The following is a 20,839-nucleotide window of genomic DNA, read 5'->3' as shown; positions in this document are numbered from 1 at the left end:
CTCGCCTCTGCTCCACACCGGCCTGCCGGCTGCCGTGCCCTCGCGGGAGGCCGGGTCATGGGTCGCCGAACTGCGGTCGCGATTCAGCGCTGGCGGCACTAGGGCCGACGAGCTCAGCATCCTGGCCTTCGAGGCGACTGCCACCATGTCGCGGCTCGTGTCCCTCCACCGGAGGCTGTCTGACACGGAGTTCCGGAGGCTCCGCGCCGATGTCTTGCGCTCCGAGGGTGTCGCGCGACTGACGTCCCCGGACCAGAGCTTCCTGCTCCGGCTCACGTGCTGCGAGCTTGTGGCGGACCTCGACCGTGCCGCCGCCACCGTCGCGTGCCTCGCCACGCGGTGCCGCACCTGCGCGGAGGCACCGCTCCTGCAGGACTTCGACCGGCTCTACGCCGAGGCCAAGCGCAGCCGCCTCGCGCAGCTGGACACCGCGGTCGGGTTCTCCAGGGGCGCCGAGAATGGCTTCGCAAGATGGAGCGGCACGTGGCCGCGACCGTGAGGTTGTACAAGGAGATGGACACGCTCAGGGAGCTGGAGGCGTCGGAGCGGCGGATGGAGAACTGGAAGCAGCACAGTGGGCCCATCATCCCGTCGCAGCGGCGTCGGGCAAGAAGCCAGCGGCCGAACCCAGTGAGAAGCTGATGTGCGAGCTCAGGGCGCAGCAGCACAAGGTCGGCGAGAAGTTGATGCCTGGCCTCCCAAGGGCTCGGCCTCCCGCGGGGGCACGGCAGCCGGCAGGCTGGGTGTGGAGCAGAGGGAGGAGAGGAGTGAGGGAGAAGGGTGGTGGGGCCCACGGGGTAAAATCGTCTTTTCACAGGGAATTTAACGGTTCACGGATGGAAAATCCAACAGGGTGTCATATAAGGAATGAAAGTTGAACTCGGTGTCAAATAGGGAATGAAAATTTTTTAAGGGCCAAGACTAGTGTCAAATAGGGAATTCTCTGGAATTGTTTCCCACACCAACATGGTATTGGTTGAGGACCATCTTGCTACTGTAGAGACGAATCTTGATGTTCTCTGTTGTCTCACATGTATTAGTCAGTTGCTAGCATTTATGAATATCACTCTTCAATATGCACATGGCCTAAATTTAAACGTGCAGGACTACACGGTGACATGCTGCTATTAGCCTTCATTCTAGTTTGACAAAACATACATCATGATCAGTGTCAGTAGTCAAGTCAAACTAGTGGTCTGTGGATCGAGTCAAGTTTTTGCATTTATATATGTCCATAGAAATGACAGCTTAGTGACTTAATCCAACCACATGGTCTATATATTGTGCATTTTGCATTCCCCACAGCAGCTCTGATTTCATCCTACATCCAATACTGCAATGCCTCATCCATCTGCCAGGCCTCATGTTCTGTCCATCCTTTTAGTTGCTCTATTCCACCTGCACAACCTTTCAAGTTGTAATTCAAGGGTCAAGGGACACCATCTCAGCTAATCATGTGCTAGCTGGCAACAACAAGCTCATCTCTAACAATGGCAGGTTTGCTCTCGGCTTCTTCCATACAGGCAACGAGTCCTACAACACAACAAAGAATTGGTACCTAGGAATATGGTTCAATAAGGTTCCCAAACTGATTCCAGTTTGGGTGGCCAATAGGCAGAACTGAATTATAGATCCCACCGTAACTGAGCTCACGGTGTATTTAGATGGCAGACTTGTCATTTTAGACAAGGTCAAATTGTCCAAGATCTGGTCTAGCAAAATAGGCAATGAGGCAGTCAGCGACTATACGTTTGCTGTTCTCTTGAACAATGGAAACTTGGTCCTGAGTAATGCTTCAAACATGCCTAGTGTGTTGTGGCAAAGCTTTGACTACCCAGCAGATGCTTTGATCCCTGGTGCCAAAATTGGTCGGAACAAGGTCAGTGGTTTGCATTATAGTCTTACCTCCAAGAAAGATATGTATGATCTAGCACCCGGCTTTTATTGCACTGAACTGGTCCCCATTGAATAACAACAATGCATCACAAAACTACGCAGCTCGTTTATTATGTATTGGAACACCGGAGTTTGGAATGGGTATATCTGGCCAGCGATGTTTGTTGAGATTGAAAGAAGCAGTGTTTTTTTTTCCAGATTTTTTTTAGCACTGACAATGGGGTGTATTTCACGTATGCTGTGCAACATGATACATTAATCATATTTATTTTGTTAGATATCTCTGGTCACAAACTACTGATATGGCTTGAAGGCTCACAGGACTGGTTAGGAATCGATGCTGGGCCTAAGGATCACAGGACTGGCTTGTCAGTCTGCAAAATGACAATATGTTCCCTCTCTGCAGCTGCATGAAAGGTTTCTACATAGCAATAAAAGACTGGGAACTAGGTAATCACACAGGTGGATGCATAAGAAATTTTGCATTAGATTGTGAATTCAACACATAAGTTCTACTCCATATCTAGTACCAAATTACCCAGTAATGCAAGCACTATAGAGGCTGCTCTGAATAAGGAAGAATGTGCACAAGCTTGTATAAGTCAATGTTCTTGCACTGCATACTCGTATGCCACTAGATGCTCATGCTCTATTTGGCAAACCATATTGCTTAATGCGGTCAAACAGCAGCAACTTGGCAGTTCTAGCAGTACTAATGAAGAAATCCTTTATCTTCGTCTCGCTGCCAAAGAGATGCCAAGTTAGAGGCATAACAGGAGAACAGCCATCATTTGGGTAGGCACTGCTGCTTTTGGAATATCTCTGACATTTGTCGTATTGCTTCTGGTGATCTGTAGGAACAAAAGGAAATTACTTGCTAGCATATTTAACAACTCTCATGGTGATGGTGGAATCATTGCTTTTAAGTACATAGATGTACGCCTTGCAACAAAAAGCTTTTCAGAGAAATTAGGAGGTGGTTGTTTCGGTTCTGTATTCAAGGGGTTTTTACATCACTCAAGTACCTCCATAGCAAGACTTGATCGTGCATGTCAAGGAGAGAAGATGTTCAGGGCAGAAGTTAATCGGAATCATACAACATATCAACTTGGTGAAACTAATTGGCTTCTGTTGTGAGGGAAGCAAAAGGTTACTTGTTTATGAACACACACCAAACGGTTCACTTGATGGCGATGCCCATCTGTTTCATGCCAATGCCCACTGCCTTGAAATGGAGCACTAGGAATCAGATTTGCCTTGGAGTTGCAAAAGAATTGGCTTACTTGCATCGTAGTTGTCAGGAATGCATCATACACTGTGATATTAAGCCGCATAATATACTTCTTGATGCAACCTTTGTTCCTAAAGTTGCAGATTTGGGGATGGCAAAGTTTCTTGGAAGCAATTTCAGTCGTGTTTTGACTACAGTCAGGGGTACCATTGGTTACCTTGCGCCTGAATGGGTTAGTGGAGTTGCTATTATGCCAAAGGTGGATGTGTATAGCTACGGGATGATGCTTTTGGAAATTGTTTCCGGAAGGAGAAACTCAGAAGGAGAGTGCAACAGTAATCGTGATGTGCTACTTTTTTCCTATGCAGGTTGCAACTAATCTCCTTTGAGGGTGATATTGAGAGTTTGGTGGATCAGGAATTGTCCGGTGATGCCAATCTGGAGGAAGTGGAAAGAATGTGCAAACTTGCTTGTTGGTGCATTCAGGACAATGAGTTTGTTCGACCAACTATGGTTGAAGCAGTCTAAATTCTCGAGGCTGTATTGGAACTCAACACGTCCCTAACTCCAAGAATAATCCAAGCTATCTCGGTATCAACTCCAAGAATAATCCAAGCTATCTCGGTATCCTCAAATTCAGCAAGACTACAGCACTTGTTACAAGGGGAAGTTGAAAACAGAGCAAAATGATTCATTATCCGTAAGTACTAGTTTAATCTTGTGTGCAGCTGTGTATTATTAAAGCCAGTGTAACTATTTTATTTCCAAACTGCACCTTTTGTATGCACAGATTTGTGCACCGAGTGCCTAGCTACACATAGTAAGTGCTGCTACCATCGTTGTTGTTGTAAATTTCAAGATCACCTAAGAAAACTAAACGTTTCGTTATAAAGTAAGCTTGTTTGATCACAATAATGGGTATTTTCCGTAATTTTATATGAATAATTGTTACTGAACCATCAAAATGCTATCCTTAAAAAATTTGGATGATAGAAATTATTGTTATTTAGGATTTTACCGTTGATACAGAGCTATTGTTAAACGTCTTGGGCCACATAATGTATATGGTCAATGTTCCAGGCTAATCCTACTTGGTTGGGTGCAATTCAACAAACACCTTGCATGCTTGGGGAGACCGAACACACCTGAGCGGCGGGAGGAGAGACGAAACGGCTGCCGTTGCTCTGACGGCGCCTAGCCTCAACCGCAGTACCGCACCCTTCTCGGGCCCACCACGGCTTTGTGCAGGACTGCACATACGGCCACACCCTTCAAAAGCCAAAAATTTGGCTGCACACTGAATTGTTGTCACCTTTGTTTCGATCAACATTTGATAACATGGCTCTTTCCTTCTAGCAACCTTTTTACTTCATTTTCAACTTCGGCATTTTTTTACTTACAGAGGGATGCTATATAGCTTGGCGTAGGGGGTGAAAATCATTCAAAATTCCTTAAGATATTTATTAGGATCGCAGCCCCCATCTTCTATGTTGAGCTACACAACTTGAAAGGATGCCTACCACTAAATGGCCTTTGAGATAACAATTCAAAATGAATTTTCAAGATTGGCAGTGTGTTGAATTTTGATTTTTCAATTCATTTTGTATGAATACTGCTGAATGTTTGTATACCTACATGAAAAGCTCTTATTTGTTTTTTTATGTATATGTCTACACAAAATGATTGACGTTTCCCTTCGTATTTATACAATTATCATACTCACCTATCCCCGTTTGAAAAAAACAACGGTGTCACCCCTCAACGCTGTGAGAATTTCAGCAATGACTGCAACTCACCGATTACAAATCCCAGAAAAACTAGGGGACGAGATAATCCTTACTCAGTTAAAATGGAAATGAAACAAGATTCATGATATTCAGAAACTTTGCATGGCCGCACAAACGATTTGGATCCATAAACCAAAAGCCCATGTGTCCTGAAGAGTGTACCACAGTACCAGCCGAGGTAGCAACAGTGAGATCAAAGGGCTCCCCATGTTTCCTCACAAGGATAACGAACCTAGTGGTAACAAACTCAAAAACACCAAAAATTGCTTTGATGGAGGAAGATTGGAACACTTGCAGGTCTACTCGTCTTCCTCAACAAGCTTGGTACCCAGGCCCTTGAGCCCCTCCGGGGGGATCTCGGCGACAGTGACCAGAGAGTAGAGCTCCTCCTTGGCATCTTCCTCATCGTTCCTCTTGCGGGCAATCCTGACACGGACGCGCCTTGGCACACTCCGGATACCGCTGCTCCAGATGTGCTTGTTGAGCTTCACATCAACCCTGACGTCCGTGGTGCCCATTGCCTTCTGCGCAAACTTCCTGATCTCCTTGATGGCGTTGGGGGCCTTCTTCTTGAAGGTGCTGCAGCAAATCATGACAAGCGTCAATTACTGATCATTGAGTGAAGCATGGCACATGTATTCCATATGTGGAACAGACAAGCATTGAGAAGAGGTTGTAATCATAGAGAACAAAACCGAGGCGACACAACCATCAAAAAACATAGCGGTCAAGCATCAAAGTTGTAAGACAAAAGACTAATATCCAATGGTAACGGAAAAACTGCTGCCATTTGTGCCCAGCTACAAGAATGTGTGATTTGGCTCACAAACACATCCAAGTAATAGGGCAAACATGTCATCCAGGAACATGGGGCACGAACGGCAGAACATGATCCACAAGGCATCCTAAGATAATGTGACAATAAAAAATAGAGCGAACAAACAAAAGAGGGCATCAATTTAGAGATATTTCCTGCCCAAATGGAACACATGGTAGCATTTGAAGAAGCAACACGTGTAACGATGAGCAGATTCCACTCTGCCAGGCATGTAACTGTGCACAGCCACAGGATTGAATAGACAGGCACCTGACTATACCCGGAAACTACAGATCCCAACAAGGGGCTACAACATAAGCAAGTTGCAGTGTACTAGCCCAAGATCTATATACAGATCAACCAAAAGAAAATGTGCGGCTGGACAAGCATGGTTTGCATCATCCATCCTCCTAGTGATCCACTGCCATCCTATGCCACCACAAGCATGCAAGCAAGATTCATTCATGAAGGAACAGTTCGTGTGTTCAGGGGAGAAAGCAGTTGTGTGAATTTTTTTACTTTCTAATTTCACAGGCTCCACGTGTGACCCATCAAATGAATGCTAGGTGCGACACACTGAATCACAAACTTTGATATGTAAACTTATCTTAATTGCAAGCAATGCTTGGTGCAACACATTGAAGCACAAACTCTGATCTGTAAACCTATCTTTATTGCACGCCTAATTGTTGACAGAACAAAACTGTACTGACAAGACCATGAAAAAAACCGCATCAATTAAGCACCTTGACAGATCACAAGGCAATACACAAGCATCTCCATTATAGTATATACCAAGATCCAGCAAGTAGCAGAGCAAATACGCCATGCAGGAATGCATCTACTTGCATGTAGCACAAACAGAACATCATACTTCTGCAACACAGGACAGAACTTGGATTCCTAACACGAGGCACCCGGGGACACAAGAGGCACCCGGGGACAATGTGAGTTCGAGGAATTTCCTGCTCAAATGTAGCACATGGTAGCATTTCAAGACGCAACATGCGTAACGATGAGCAGATTCCACTATGCCGGGTAATGTAGCGTGCACAGCCACAAGATTAGACAGGCACTGGACTATACCCGGAAGCTGCAGTTGTTGAACAAAAGCTACCACACAATCAGAGAACAGAGAACATAGGCAATTGCAGCGCCGCTAGCCTAAAATGTACAGATCAATCACAAGGAAATGCGAGGTCAAACATGTGAAACAATCACCCCCGAGCGATTCATTCTCATTAAAAACCTAATACCACGAACACGCAAGCAAGATCCGTTCACACAGGCCTCGAAAGATCAGGCGGAGGGAAGAGGCAAGGGCGCGGAGGTGTTGGCAACCATACCATCCGTGGAGGCGCTTGTGGAGGTTTATGGTGTACTCGCGGGTGACCACCTCATCCTTCCTAGCGCCGCCGGGGCGCTGCTTCTTCTCCGCCATCGCGGCTCTACCTCGCTCCCTCAGGCGGCGGCGGCGGCGTGAGAAACCCTAGGTTTAGCACCGCGAGCTGTTGTTGGATCGCGTCGTTATATCAGCGCTGAGCTTTCGTATTGGGCCGAGCCGTTCCACCTTTGGTAGATGCGTTTGGAGGCCCACTAATCGAGCAGTTGCGGGCGGATGAGCTTAGCTTCGTTGCACACGCTACCCCCGTTTTCTCTTCGAGGAAAGCGTACAACTATGGTTACGTGTACACTTCAGAGAAGCGAAATTTATCCTTTTTCCATCCTAACTGCGCACTGTTTAGTTCGTAATAATCGCATGTACGCTTGAACGAACAAGCAGTGTCCTTAGAATATTTGTGCCGATGGCCGATTGAAGAACACGGTGATACATCGTTGACATAAAATTCGGACTTCAGACTTCTGCGTCAAATAACACGGAGGATCTAGGAGATCTGCTTAACTTGTGCAGGCTTCAAATCAGCTTGCGAGTGGTGCAAGGCGTGCCAGTCAATTTGATCTGAAAATTAACAAGGTAAATATTAAATTTCTGAGTCGATCGGCGGCTAAGCCTTTCGAACAGGGTAGATGTTCTTGGAATAAACAACACAGCAGATAGATATTCAGTGTAATCATGTGGTGTGAATAAATAAATCATCGGCTGTAAGAGCCGATGAGCTAAGATAAAGCATTATCAAACAACAGCCATAAAAGGAGTCTTTCCTAATCATGCGCACATCATATAGACTAACAGATCTAGCCAATATCTTGATAAGTGTAATTGAACTTAGACAAGTTATTGACATCAATCTATAAATCTAAAAGACTAGAACACATCAATAAGAACCTCTTACAAGCTAATTAAGCTAATGGAACCTGATCAATGTCATGATCATGTAATTGAACTTAGACAAGATAACACGGTGAGAGGGCATTAACTTCGACTCATTAATTTAACAGATAAGATTGCGGCAGCAAGGCCTCGTACGGGCACCTATCGGCTCCATGACGTCATCGCGCTTCTGTGAGATATGGATGATACCCAGCCGATGCATCGGCTCTCAACAGTAGTGTTCTGGTGTTAAGGATCCAACAGCTAGCAATACGAGGGGTAGATGCAAAGATCTATCGGATCTAACATATGTAAAGTAATAAAAGCATGTAAGATCTAAACAGTCGATACGATCAGATAACTGGTGAACGCTTAAATAAGGTCAAAGAGCCGATGAAAACAACCTAACCAGATCTAAGCCGTTCGAAAACTTTGAGCGCTTGATAAAACTAAAATTTTGATATGACACAACTTAATAAAACCAAACAACTTGATAATTGTGAGCAACATCGAAAACAAGCAGAATGTTGGACAAATCCTTTAAAGTTCTACTTGCAATCTAAGATAACTCGATAACTAGCCACACAACCGAATATCAAAATATAAGACTTAACTTAGAAAGTTCTTATAGAGGTCGTAATGACCGGGTGACAGTACTTACAAGCTCCTCTGAGATCGAAGCCGATGCAGTCGTGCGCGCAGGAAGGAACTCGTCGAATCTACTCTACTCCTACTTCTAGGGTTTTGGCGGTGTGGCGCCGAAAGGTTGTATTGATTGGTTGATGATTATTCATTGCAAGGCTCGCGGACTTATATTTATACCCTGGAGAAAACTAGATACCTAGTCGATTACAACATGACTGTTACAACTATTCTTAAAAACTACTAAAGATAAATCTGCACACTTTCCCTTATTTGGTGGAGTCAATTTTGCTTCGGATCGGACCTCCTCCGGTCTTCTATCGGCTTCTGGAACCCTGGTCCCCCGTGGCTAGTCTTGGTCAACCTGGAGTCATCGATGGTCTCTCTCTCTCTCCTTCATCAGCTATCTGAACCTTATCCACGATGGTTGACTCTGGTCAAAAACCGTTGTCAACACATGCCCCCCAATTTTGGAATATAATATTATGTTCCAAAATTCTCATCTCTTGTCAACACCTTCACAGGTCCCGAGCCGATACCCTTCCAAAATCAAAAGAGTCGTTGCCACAATCATGATCTCTTTCCTCTGGATTTTGCGATGGCACCGTCCTCGATTTTTAGGATTTTACTGGACTAAAATATTATAGAACTGCCCCGTCCCTTCATCTTCTTTACAAAGCCAAGCAAGCTTTCCACCGCCGCATATCAGAACCAGAGCTCCACTTCCGAAACCATCATCAAGCCCATCGGTTGTCAAAGCGTCTCATCGCTCTAATGGCTACCTCTACCGCCATCCCAAAGGTACTGTACATCACCGCCTTATTTTGATGCTTTAGATCTAATCCGACCCTTTTGTGACATTTCTCAATATTCTTTCCCTCGCTCTTCTTGTAGGTGCCTAGAGATCATGTTTTGATTCCACTTAGCGATGTAGATAATGCATTCTTTCTTGGCCCCATGGTGATGAGGGTCCCACTGATTTCATCAATGCCGAAACCCAAAGGATCCTTTACAAACATTTTCCATGGATTTGGATGACTGGAAGGATGGTTTCCACTCATGGCCTTGCAATCCCCAAGGTTGGAGGACATGGTACCATTGGGTATCGGCTGCCAAAAGGATAGAATGGGATGAGTTGTGCATTGGCCACTGTATTAAGCTTTCCTTGTCTGACATGGAAAAAGATGAACCCATCCTTGCTGCCGCCTCATATTTTTGGTCTAATGCGTTGAATGCCTTCATGTTTGGGGATGGTCCATTGGCTCCCAGTTTGCTGGACGTTTACATGTTGACAGGCCTCGACATCACTTTCCCCGCTTCTCCGTTTCATCTCCAAGTTGTTAATAAACACAAACTGGATACAAGGGGTATGATGAACTGGAGTCGATATATTGCTACCTTTAGCAAAACCTTAGGAATTGTCAATGACAAAGAACACATAGCTTTTCTGAACATTAAGTAAAGAACTTCGTGTTCTGCTGATCAACCTCAATCCCTTCATTAGATTCACAATGTTTTACCGAGAAGCTATCTATTTCTGGCCAAATTCTTCTTGGCCAATACCTATTGGGTGTTGTATATTCTCTGATGCATCAATTATCGGCTAAGCCAAGAGTTGGTTCTCCCATTAGCCCAATCAATGGCCCATGGTGGTTTATCCAACTTTGGCTCAATGTTTATACTGCATCACAATTTGGAAGAAATCTGACTACGAATTCCTTTCCATCCAACTACGCCAAAGGTGACAGAATCACACACCATAGATGTACTTCTTATGGTGAAGCAACATCGGCTTGTCCCGGAGCCTCACTGATAGCATCATCAGTAGCTGATCTATTCAAGATCTTCTACAACGGATTTCTTCAGCCATCATCCCTCTGGTTTGCCTATGCAAACAAGAACAATAACTTTGAATTCCCAACTGATTTGGAATTTGATGAAGTGGGAACCGACGCATGCAACACCTCTATCTTGTTGACAAGTGTTTCCTCCTGCGTACTCCTAGTCGGCTTTGGTCAAGGAAAAACTCTTAAGCCCTCATATGAATTTTACCATCCATCAATCTTTGCTTGTCAATTGGGTTTTGGCCAAGTCCCAATCAGCCTGTTCTTCAAGGACAAAGTGAGAGCCAAGGACCCTCTGAACCAAGCTCTTGAATTTGACAGGCTGAGGAATTTGACTTCTTCGCTGCCATTCCCTGCACTCATGGGCTGGAAACGTCTCATGGGATATGCATCAAGGCTCTTCGTCTGATGGTGGAAGGAATGGTGTGAACATCTAGCCAACAAACCGGCCACCTATTATTGTAAGAAGATCTTTCCAGGATATGTCTTGATCATTGAGGTAATATTCCTGATTTCAGCCTTCCATAACTTTTATCATCCCTTTTATCCCTTATCTTGCTTTCTATTTCATTCCAGGATGAATATGATAATGAGAGCCCCATTATGAGTAGTAGAGGCCGGCCGATTGATTATGGTTCGTCGACTCCTACTCTAATTTTGGGATTCGATGCCCCACCTGTATCTGCTCTTCTCAAGGGCACTTCCTCTGTTGGCAAATGCAAGTTGCTTACCACAGATACTCAGCAACAGCCACACATCGGATCAGCATCAAGGGTACGATCTTTGCTTTCTTTACTTTTTAAAATATCACTTTTGCTAATTTTCCCTTTTGCTCCAAACACCACCATATTTAGTATCGGCTCCTCATTTAGAAAATGAAAATCTACTAGGGCAGCATGATCCGAACCACGACAACCACTGTCATTGATTCAGGTAAAACTTTGAACTGAAACACTCATAATTTCACCATCATGCCAACTTACATCTTTCTTGTAGGAAGAGGTAATTCATGAAGAACCAATAAACCTTCTAGGGGCTACCTCGTCAGCTTTGTTACCATCCAAGAACCTTCTCAACCTCTTAGGATTCGCAGCCGACAAAGACAACACCCAAGCCGATGCTCATCTGCAACAACAATTTTATGTCCAGGTACCAATACTTAGCTCCTGATAACAATGTCTCTTTTCTTAATGAATATTTCTTCACATTGATCAATTTTAGAGGTTGACGAGCCAGCAACGTTAGCTTCATTCTCCTTCAGCATTGATGAATATGTGGATGATGAAGAAATAAGCTCAAGTCTCAAATCTTAGTTAATTCCTTTAAGTATTAAAGACCAACTGTCAGCTATGCTGCAAATGCTTTGTCAGGATACAATGACTCTTATGGAGGATGGAGAGCCGATACAGAAGTTGTTCAAGCAAATCAGGACTCATTTGACTCCAGAACTAACATCAGTGCTGAACCCGGCGGCTTTTATTGAGTCAAACTATATTCCAATCCAGTCACCAGGAAATGTATAACCGACAGACAAATGAATCAACAAGCGAAAACTCAATTGGAAGCAAGTCGGGTAAAAGCCAAGGAAGTCAAACAACAATTTGAGGACTTGGTTGCTTCTTCTTCTGCTGTAGAGCAAAATCTGAAAGACTTGGAAGCTGAACGAGACCGTTTGATGCAAGAACTAAATCAAGTTGATCAGAAGATTATGGCTACCAAGAATCAGATCAACAACTATCATCTTGCCATTCAAGAGAAGAAGAAAGAGCTAGAAACTTTCATTAATCAAGCCTGTCGCCAACACCAAATCATCAACAAGGTCTGAGGATCAGACGAAGAAGACATGAAGCTGATAGCCAACATAGATCAGATCCATCTGCGTGCGATTGAGGCCCTCGAGAAAGCCTTGTAAAAAACACTTTATTCTTTTCTTTACGTCGGCTTCGTACACTCTTATTGTACCTTCCCTGCTTTTGATTTCCTACTGATATATTCATGCATTAACCCAAATGCTCGGATAATATTTTTTAAGTATCTCCTATTTAAAGATTTTGCAAATACTTCTCCTTCAAGAGTTTCCAAAATGTATGCATTTCCAGGAATACAATGATTGACTCTATAGGGACCTTCCCAATTCGGCGACCATTTTCCAAACTTGTTATGCTTTGTCCTATCGGCAATATTATCTTCTATACTAATTCCCCTTCTTGAAAACTCTTGGGTACCACCTTTTTGTTATAATATTTGGCCACCCGAGCTTTATCGGCTTCAATCCGCTCCAACGCAATCAACCGACGATGAACCAAATCTTCCAACTCATCTTTCATTAGACCATAATACTTATCGAGTCAAAGCTAGTCTTGACTATCAATCCTTCTTGGTCCAGTTTTGACTTCCCAAGGTGACACCGCTTCATACCCATAAACCAATTGATAAGGTGAAACTTTAATGGCTCCATGGTAAGCCATCCGATAGGCCCATAACAAATTTCGAAGATATTGCCGGCAACGGACCCGACAACCGCAAAGAGATCAAGACAACCCTAACCATCTCTTTCTAGCCCTTGAATCTCGAGGATAAGATTCCCTTAAGTAGGGGTAGATCTGTAACATCCTGCTTTTTAGCATTTAAAAATACGAACTTTTAAAATTTTTCTTTAAATTATACATATCTTTCTTTCCCCAAATATACAAACTCATTTTACGAATGAATCTTACATGAATACTAGCATAAGTGTTGCATTTGGTTGCCTATAGGACACTTTTCCTCCTTCCTAAGAAATCTTAGAAATGAATTCTTTCAAATACCCTCTTCCCCGAGAATTCTAGAATTAATATTCAAAAATAATTTGAATATTAATCACATTCGGGTCCTCTAGAGGTTCACACCAAATCCTAACCTAAAACCCCCTTCAAAATTTCTATTAATTTATGACCAAACCCAGCCACATCACAAACCCTTTTCAAATTTGAAATCTATTTCAAATTTGAATATTAAACACAACTTCAAACAAATAAAAAACCACCTAATTAGCAAATGGGCCACAATGTCGTATTTGGCCCACATTTCCTTCCAGCCCGGCTCATCCCGCCTTCCTCACTATCGGGGATACATCCCCAGTACCCGCAAGGAAGGAAGAAGTCGGACTCCTACTAGGATTCCCCTGTAATCCTACTAGGACTCATCCCGTGTAATCCTACTAGGAGTCCTCCTTGTAATCCGACTAGTACTCTGCCCCCTGGAGTATATAAAGGAGGGCAGGGGTACCTAGCTCGGCAGGTCACACCTCAACACCCAAGCGCAGGGCGCAATATACAAACACCCCTAAACAGGACGTAGGGTATTACGCTACTCTAGCGGCTCGAACCTATCTAAATCCGTGTCTCGTGTCCTCACTTTTACCTTCAAGTTCCAGGTCCGGCGATCCCCCACTACACATTCTGCTACCTCGGGTACCCCTTGGTAGATGGCCGGTATAAAACACCGACATTGGCGCCCATCGTGGGGCAGATCGTCGAGCGCTCGCCGACTACTATGGGCGGCTCGCCGACGACTACTCTGACCACATCGCAACGCTCGCTAACGACTACTTCTACTACTCGTCTCGACTACAAGGCTAGTCGAGGGCGGACTACTCCAACTCCTCATCTCAACTAAAAAATTAGTCGGGGCAAACTTCGCATCATCGACAACTAGTCAGAGTCGCCTCCGACTAGTCGACTTTGTCAACAACCGTTACGGCTTCATCAACGACCATCACGGCTTCGTCAACAATCATCTATGAATCAAGCTAAGTCACTTTTCTAATTATTTTCCAGCTTACTTTCCGCTTGCGCATGACACACGCTCTACTCGCCGCAAACTCTCGCGCACAACATGCGCTCTATTCGCCGAAGGGCAGCAAACTCTTTCGCGCTACCGCGCTCTCTTTTTATCGCAACAACGACTATTCCTTTTTGTCTTCTCTTAAAGTCACTACTCTTCTCGAGTAGAACACGCCATAACTCGTGAAAGCCTCGGGTGCACCTGTGATGCCAAATGCTAGCACACATACATGTGCAAACAACAATGCCCATACGCGCACACGAGACACAGCTCTCATACACGCAGCGGCTACGGCTAAACGGGGACTGAGAGCCTAAAACGTAATAGGCTAACTATTGGAGGTATGCCCTAGAGGCAATCATAGAGATGATTTTATCTTATTATATCCATGATTTGTATATTGTATTCATTGAATATCCATTAAAGGCTACTTGAATTGATCTGCAATTATGTGAATTGTATGTGGAACTCTTTACTTGTATGGTTATTCTAAAATTTGTCCCTAATCAGAGTTCATGTGTGGACACACATGAATATTAAACTAGTACATTTATTAGTTGATGACTATGTTTCACAAGTAATGGACATGGAGATGTCAAACTAATAATGTAGGCATATGTAGATACATGTGCTAGGACTGATCCAACACGAGAAGTAGTTCTGTATTTACACAACAAGTACGCTTTGTCCTTAGACCTAAGATTGTCGCACGCACTCAAGATGTGGATCGACTTACTTAGGGGCTATCAAATGTTACACCGTAATAGGGTAGTTAAAAAGGTAGCTTTCGGGTTTGTTAGGAAGCATGCTGTGAGGCATGGTCAATCAAGATGGGATTTGCCCCTCTCTGATTGAGAGTGATATCTCTAGGCCCCTCGAGTGATCGGATCCGAAAATGCATGGCCATGCTATGTACGGTTAAGAGTTAACCTACAAAGGAATTTCGAATCACAGGATCGAGAAAGAGCGGTCGGGTTGAAGCTAGACCAAATATCGTGAGGCAAAGGGAATAGCATGTACATGATGTTGTGACGGTTCGTCTGATATGATCTTCGTGTGCGTATAGGAGTTGGCACGTCTTGCTAGAGGCCGCTACCGACTATTGGGCCGGGTAGGAGTACTCGGGCCATGTCTATACGTATCCGAACCCATAGGGTCACACACTTAAGGGGCTGGAAGCCCAATTCAGATGTGATCCGAGTTGGATCAGGTTTAGAAGTACTAATGGGCCTCGGACCTAGAGGCCTGTCAGGAACCTCTATAAATAGAGGGGTGGGGCGCCCTAGGGTTTCATCCCTTTGGCTGAAAACACATCTGCCGCGCCTCCCACACCCTCGCCCTATTGCAACTCGTGGACCTAGCAGTCCGGCTTGCGACGCTTCCTCCCTACACATGTGGATACCTTGGAGGTGTTGCACTTGCAGCACTTGGACGAGCCACAACGAGCCGACGACGAGCCGCGGCACGAGGACGACCTTGCTGCACGTGGACGAGCTGCTGAGGAGCTGCTCGATGTCGACGTGATCGACTACGTGTTCGACTACGTTGATCGACTTCTCTGCCCGACGCGATTCTACATCTTCCGCACCAATGCGTCGAGTGGTAATCCCGTGATCTATATATAGCAGTTTTCCTTGTTTTCGCGGTAGAAAATTTTTGTTTTGCGCTAGCGTAGCCTACCTCGTATCCGAACAGTGGTATCAGAGCCGTAGCTATTTTGTTATGGATTCGGGATGTGTGCATATAGAGATATGCGAGTTTTCAGATTGATCTACGGCCTGTTTTCGTGTTCTTGCTGCAATGGTCGTGTAACAACATACTCCTACCGGTCGGATTTCCGCCATCGGACTTAAGTGATACACGTAATGTCAGTTGTAGCAAGCGAAGATCAATGTGATTGGTCGAATCGAAATCTAGGTTCATATGCCAGGCGCATGAGATGTGCAATAGTAGATTGAATCTATTACCGGGTTGGAATTTTGCCGTATGCGTGTGCTTCGGTAAAACAGCCGTAACTTTTCGGTATGATCTCGGATCGAGGTAAATTTTATATGAAAATTGATCTAAAGAAAAAGTTACACATAAAATTCAACCATTTTGCTATTTTTTGCAAAATTAGATTTCTCAAATTCAGCTTGGAAGATGGAGTTATGGGCCTTTGAAGTTTGGAACGTTAGAACGCCTAACTCTATTTTGCAGGATGGATGGATCTTGTGATCAGTATGGCCCCTTTGTGTATGTGATGCATGTGTGTAACTCATTTGTGACCTGCGTGTCGCGCGTACGGCAACACGGCTGGAGCCTATGTGTTGTCACTTTAATGTATTTAATGGTCTGCGTACCAATCTGTGATGATCCAAGCAACTATGTAATCTTCATTACTAGCCATTAGGTGCAATAGCATATTCTAGTTCTTGGAGGACTCATCACCAGGAGGATGGCGCACATGGAACATGGAGATGTAGATCACCATGGTGAACAGGTTATATGGAGATGGAGATCACCGTAAGAAAACGGGCCATACTGTGCCACAACTATGTGAATGCTATTCTTTATGTTTTACTTCCTGCATAATGCGATGTTAAAAGTAGAATAATCCCTCACAAAACTTAAGTTTGTATGCCCTCCCAACTAAAACTTGCACCATCCCATGTCTTGTACAATTGGTGGTGGGTCTATGAAATTAGGGTGCCACTAGTTTTCTTTGACTAGACGGGTTTGTGTCGGACACTTACACGCATAAGGGTTGGTTTGCTTAACAAGGTAATCTTAATGGTTAAGGACCTTGGGGCATAAAGGTTGGACGCTGAGACTTGGAGATGTCACCCAACAACAGGAGTCATATGTGATGTGATTAGCAAGAAGTTGCTTACCGATCTACCTTGTTTGCTGGCGGTGATGCTAAAGCTCACTAGTAGACTTGTTAGTTGTGGATCCTGAATCACTAAGTAGCAAAAGAGGGATATTAATTTTAGTGGGACTAGATTCTGTTAAATAGTTTAATGTGATTTACTCTATCATGGATACGTTTGTCTTAGTGTATTTTGCATTACTTTTGTTGTAGATTAAATGGCACCTAGCAACACCACACCGTTTGCTTTGCATTCGGTCCTTAAGAAGGACAAGTTGAATAGAACAAACTACTCGGATTGGATCCATAACCTGAGAATTGTTCTCAGGGCTGAGAAAAAGGAAGATGTTCTAGACACCCCATTACCAGAAGAACCTGCTGATGATGCACCTGCTGGTATTAAGAATGCCTACAAGAAAGCATGTGATGCTAACCTCGAAGTAAGCTGCCTTATGCTTGCTTGCATGGAACCCAAGCTGCAGATGCAGTTCAAAACAAACCATGAGGCCCACGATATGATCATGGCGCTTAGAGACATCTACTGTGCCTTCTGCTAGCTTGCTCTCCACAAAGGCCTTAGACACATTGAACCTTTCAGTCCTGGCATGTATTTGGAGAAGCTAGGCTTCCCACTAGGCCAAGAGTTGGCCACTGATTTCATTATTTCGTCTCTTCCGTCTAGCTATGGGAACTTCATCTTGAACTACCATATGCATGGGATGGAGAAGGGTCTGACTGAACTGTGTGGCATGCTTGAAACAGCAGAGGCTGACATTAAGAAAAGTGCTAGTAGCAGCCATGTGATGGCTATACAGAACAAGCCTAACTTTAAGAAGAAGGGCAATTCTTGGAAGAAGAAGGGCAATTGTTGGAAGAAGAAGGGCAAGGCTGCCAAGCCAAACCCAACGCCCAAGGTTAAAGCTAGACCTGAACCTACTCCAAACAAAGAGTGCTTTTATTGTCACGAACTTGGTCACTGGAAGAGAAATTGCAAGCAGTACCTAGCTTCATTGAAGAATGGCGGAAGTAAGAGTACTTCCACCTCAGGTACACTTGTTGTTAATGTTATAGACAACATATTTCTCGCTGATACAATTGTTAATTCTTGGGTATTTGATATTGGATTGGTTGCTCATATTTGCAATTCGATGCAGGGAATGATAAGAAGTAGAAGCGTTGAAAAGGGAGAAGTTGATTTCCGCGTGGGCAATAATGCAAGAGTTGCTGCATTGAATGTCGGGACGATGCAACTCCACCTCCCATCAGGATTTATTATGGAGTTGAATAATTGTTATTTTGTTCCTAGTTTAAGTTGAAACATTATGTTTCCTTCATGTTTGATGAAGGATGGTTATTCATTTGCGAGTGAAAACAATGGGTGTGTGATCTCTAAGAATGATATGTTTATGGCTTTTGCAGCCATTGTGAATGGATTGTTTGTTTTAAATCTTGATGGTTCACCTGTCTGTAACATAAATGCTAAAAGGCCTCGGCCTAATGATTTGAGTACTACCTACATGTGGCATTGTCGTTTGGGTCATATAAGTGAGAAACGCATGAAGAAGTTCCATACTGATGGACTTTTAACTTCGTTTGATTTTGAATCATATGAGATATGTGAGGCTTGCTTACTAGGCAAGATGACCAAGGCACCTTTCACAGGTTTTCCTGAGAGAGCATTAGACTTGTTGGAACTTGTACATACCGATGTATGCGGACCAATGAGCACGACAGCCACAGGAGGGTACCAATACTTCATAACTTTTATGATGATTTTAGTAGATATGTATATGTCTACTTGATGAGGCACAAGTCTGAAACCTTTGAGAAGTTCAAGGAATTTTAGAATGAAGTTGAAAATCAGCGTGGCAAGAAAATTAAGACCTTGCAATCTGATCGTGTTTACAAGAAGGTTAGTGGGAGCTTTGTAGTGGATGACATATTGCTGATTGGAAATAACATTCCTATGCTTGAGTTCGTAAAGACTTCACTGAAAAATAGTTTTTCGATGAAGGACTTAGGGGAAGTGGCATATATTTTGGGCATTAAGATCTATAGAGATAGATCAAGAAGGCTTATAGGATTAAGTCAAGATACTTACATTGACAAAGTGTTGAAGCGGTTCAGCATGGAAGAGGCGAGGAAAGGGTTCTTGCCTATGTCACATGGCATACATCTTAGCAAGACTCATTGTCCTTCGACTGCTGATGAGCGGGATCGCATGAGTAGAGTGCCATATGGCTTGGCTATTGGATCTATCATGTATGCAATGATAAGTACTCGCCCAGATATTTCATATGCGCTAAGTATGACAAGCAGGCACCAGTCTGATCCAGGTGAGAGTCACTGGACAGCGGTGAAAAACATTCTTAAGTACTTAAGAAGGACTAAAGATATGTGCCTCGTTTATGGAGGTGAGGAGGAGCTCGTTTTAATAGGTTACACCGATGCTAGTTTCCAAACCGACAAAGATGATTCAAAGTCACAATCAGGATTTGTATTCACGCTAAATGGTGGTGTTGTTAGTTGGAAGAGTTCCAAGTAGGAGACGGTGGCCGATTCTACGACAGAAGCCGAGTACATCGCGGCTTCGGAAGCCGCGAAGGAGGGTGTTTGGATAAGGAATTTTCTTATTGAGCTTGGTGTGTTCCCGAATGCGTGCATGTAACGACCTAGATTAAATCAGCTGAGTTTTAATCTTAAAACAAGTCCCCTAATCTGGTTGACTCAGCCTCCTCAAGCCATTCTGGCTAAGTCTGGAAAATTAGCCCGACCTAGCGCCTTAGGGAAGGTTTATCTTTGGAAAGTTGAGCTGAACATCAAGAAATTCCTTTATAGAAGTTGGAGAACGAAGTTCCTACCACAACTTTGTTGGACCTTGGTCCAATTCGCCTCCGAAGATTCCCAAATCTGCTGCTCAAATCAGTCCCAACCCCTGAAAACCAGCAAAACCCACCATTTTTCTCTAACTCCTGGAACCGGTGTTCCCCCAAACTTTGGAGCTTTGAATCTCCAAATCCACTGTGTTTTTGAACTTGATCAAATTACAAGAGTAGGACTTTGGTTTGTGTACTACAACCCTTGTAAAGGGAGTTAACATGGCGCAGTTTGAAAATCGGGAGATCAACAGGCTCGAAGATGGGCCGGCAAAGGATCTCGCGGATCCGTCGGCCAGACAGAGCCAGAGCGCGCGTGCGCCGCGCTCAGAGCGTTGCCACCGCATGGCATGACCTTACCGGCGAGCGTCGCCTCGCCCAGTCGCCGGTCCCGACAAGATAAATCAGCGTGCCTTTTCCCAGTCTCGGGCAAAAGCGCCTTGCTGACCTTTCCGCCCCGTCTCGTCTCGCCCGAGGCCTCGCTGGCCGCGCCAGGCGCACTGCCTACAGCTCCGCAGTCGCCCCGACCACTCTACGACTGGAGACCGATCACTGCTGTGCTGGTACCGCCTCACCTCCCATGTGCATCCGTCTCACCCGGATCCCCAGCCGCACGCCCCAATGCCTTCTGGCCCTCGCGTCACACCTCAGTCGCGCTACTCGCGCGTGTGTCCCGCGACACTACCGTCTTCGCCAACCACCGCATAGGCAGTGACAACTCCTTTCCCCCACCTCGCCAGTAGCGTACCCTGGCAGAGCCGCTAGTTCTGCGCATGCTCGCGCCACACCGCTCACCCT

At 44.6% G+C, this 20,839-nt stretch overlaps 1 protein-coding gene and 1 pseudogene across 1 annotated transcript; one reads left to right on the top strand and one right to left on the bottom strand.

The window, feature by feature from the left end:
• The first annotated feature begins 513 nt into the window (after nt 1-513).
• Nucleotides 514-3,655, top strand: LOC101786054 (annotated as a pseudogene).
• A 1,290-nt stretch (nt 3,656-4,945) lies between these two features.
• LOC101782954 (60S ribosomal protein L31) lies at nt 4,946-7,248 on the bottom strand. Its single transcript, XM_004965283.2, has 2 exons — nt 7,078-7,248; nt 4,946-5,493 (listed from the first exon to the last, which is right to left on the bottom strand). Exons 1-2 carry the CDS (start codon nt 7,170-7,172, stop codon nt 5,214-5,216), a joined length of 375 nt encoding a protein of 124 aa, XP_004965340.1. The 5' UTR covers nt 7,173-7,248; the 3' UTR covers nt 4,946-5,213.
• Nucleotides 7,249-20,839: the final 13,591 nt, after the last annotated feature.

Source organism: Setaria italica, chromosome IV (genome assembly GCF_000263155.2).
Source record: "Setaria italica strain Yugu1 chromosome IV, Setaria_italica_v2.0, whole genome shotgun sequence".
NCBI lineage: Eukaryota > Viridiplantae > Streptophyta > Magnoliopsida > Poales > Poaceae > Setaria > Setaria italica.
The sequence above is the reverse complement of the archived record's forward strand: the minus strand, read 5'-3'. Positions and strand labels throughout refer to the sequence as shown.

Excerpts from the sequence above, each read along its gene's own strand:
- LOC101782954 (XM_004965283.2), bottom strand. The coding sequence starts at position 7,172 with ATGGCGGAGAAGAAGCAGCGCCCCGGCGGCGCTAGGAAGGATGAGGTG. Across the intron at positions 5,494-7,077 it reads CACAAGCGCCTCCACGGATG|CACCTTCAAGAAGAAGGCCC; the intron begins GTATGGTTGCCA and ends GATTTGCTGCAG.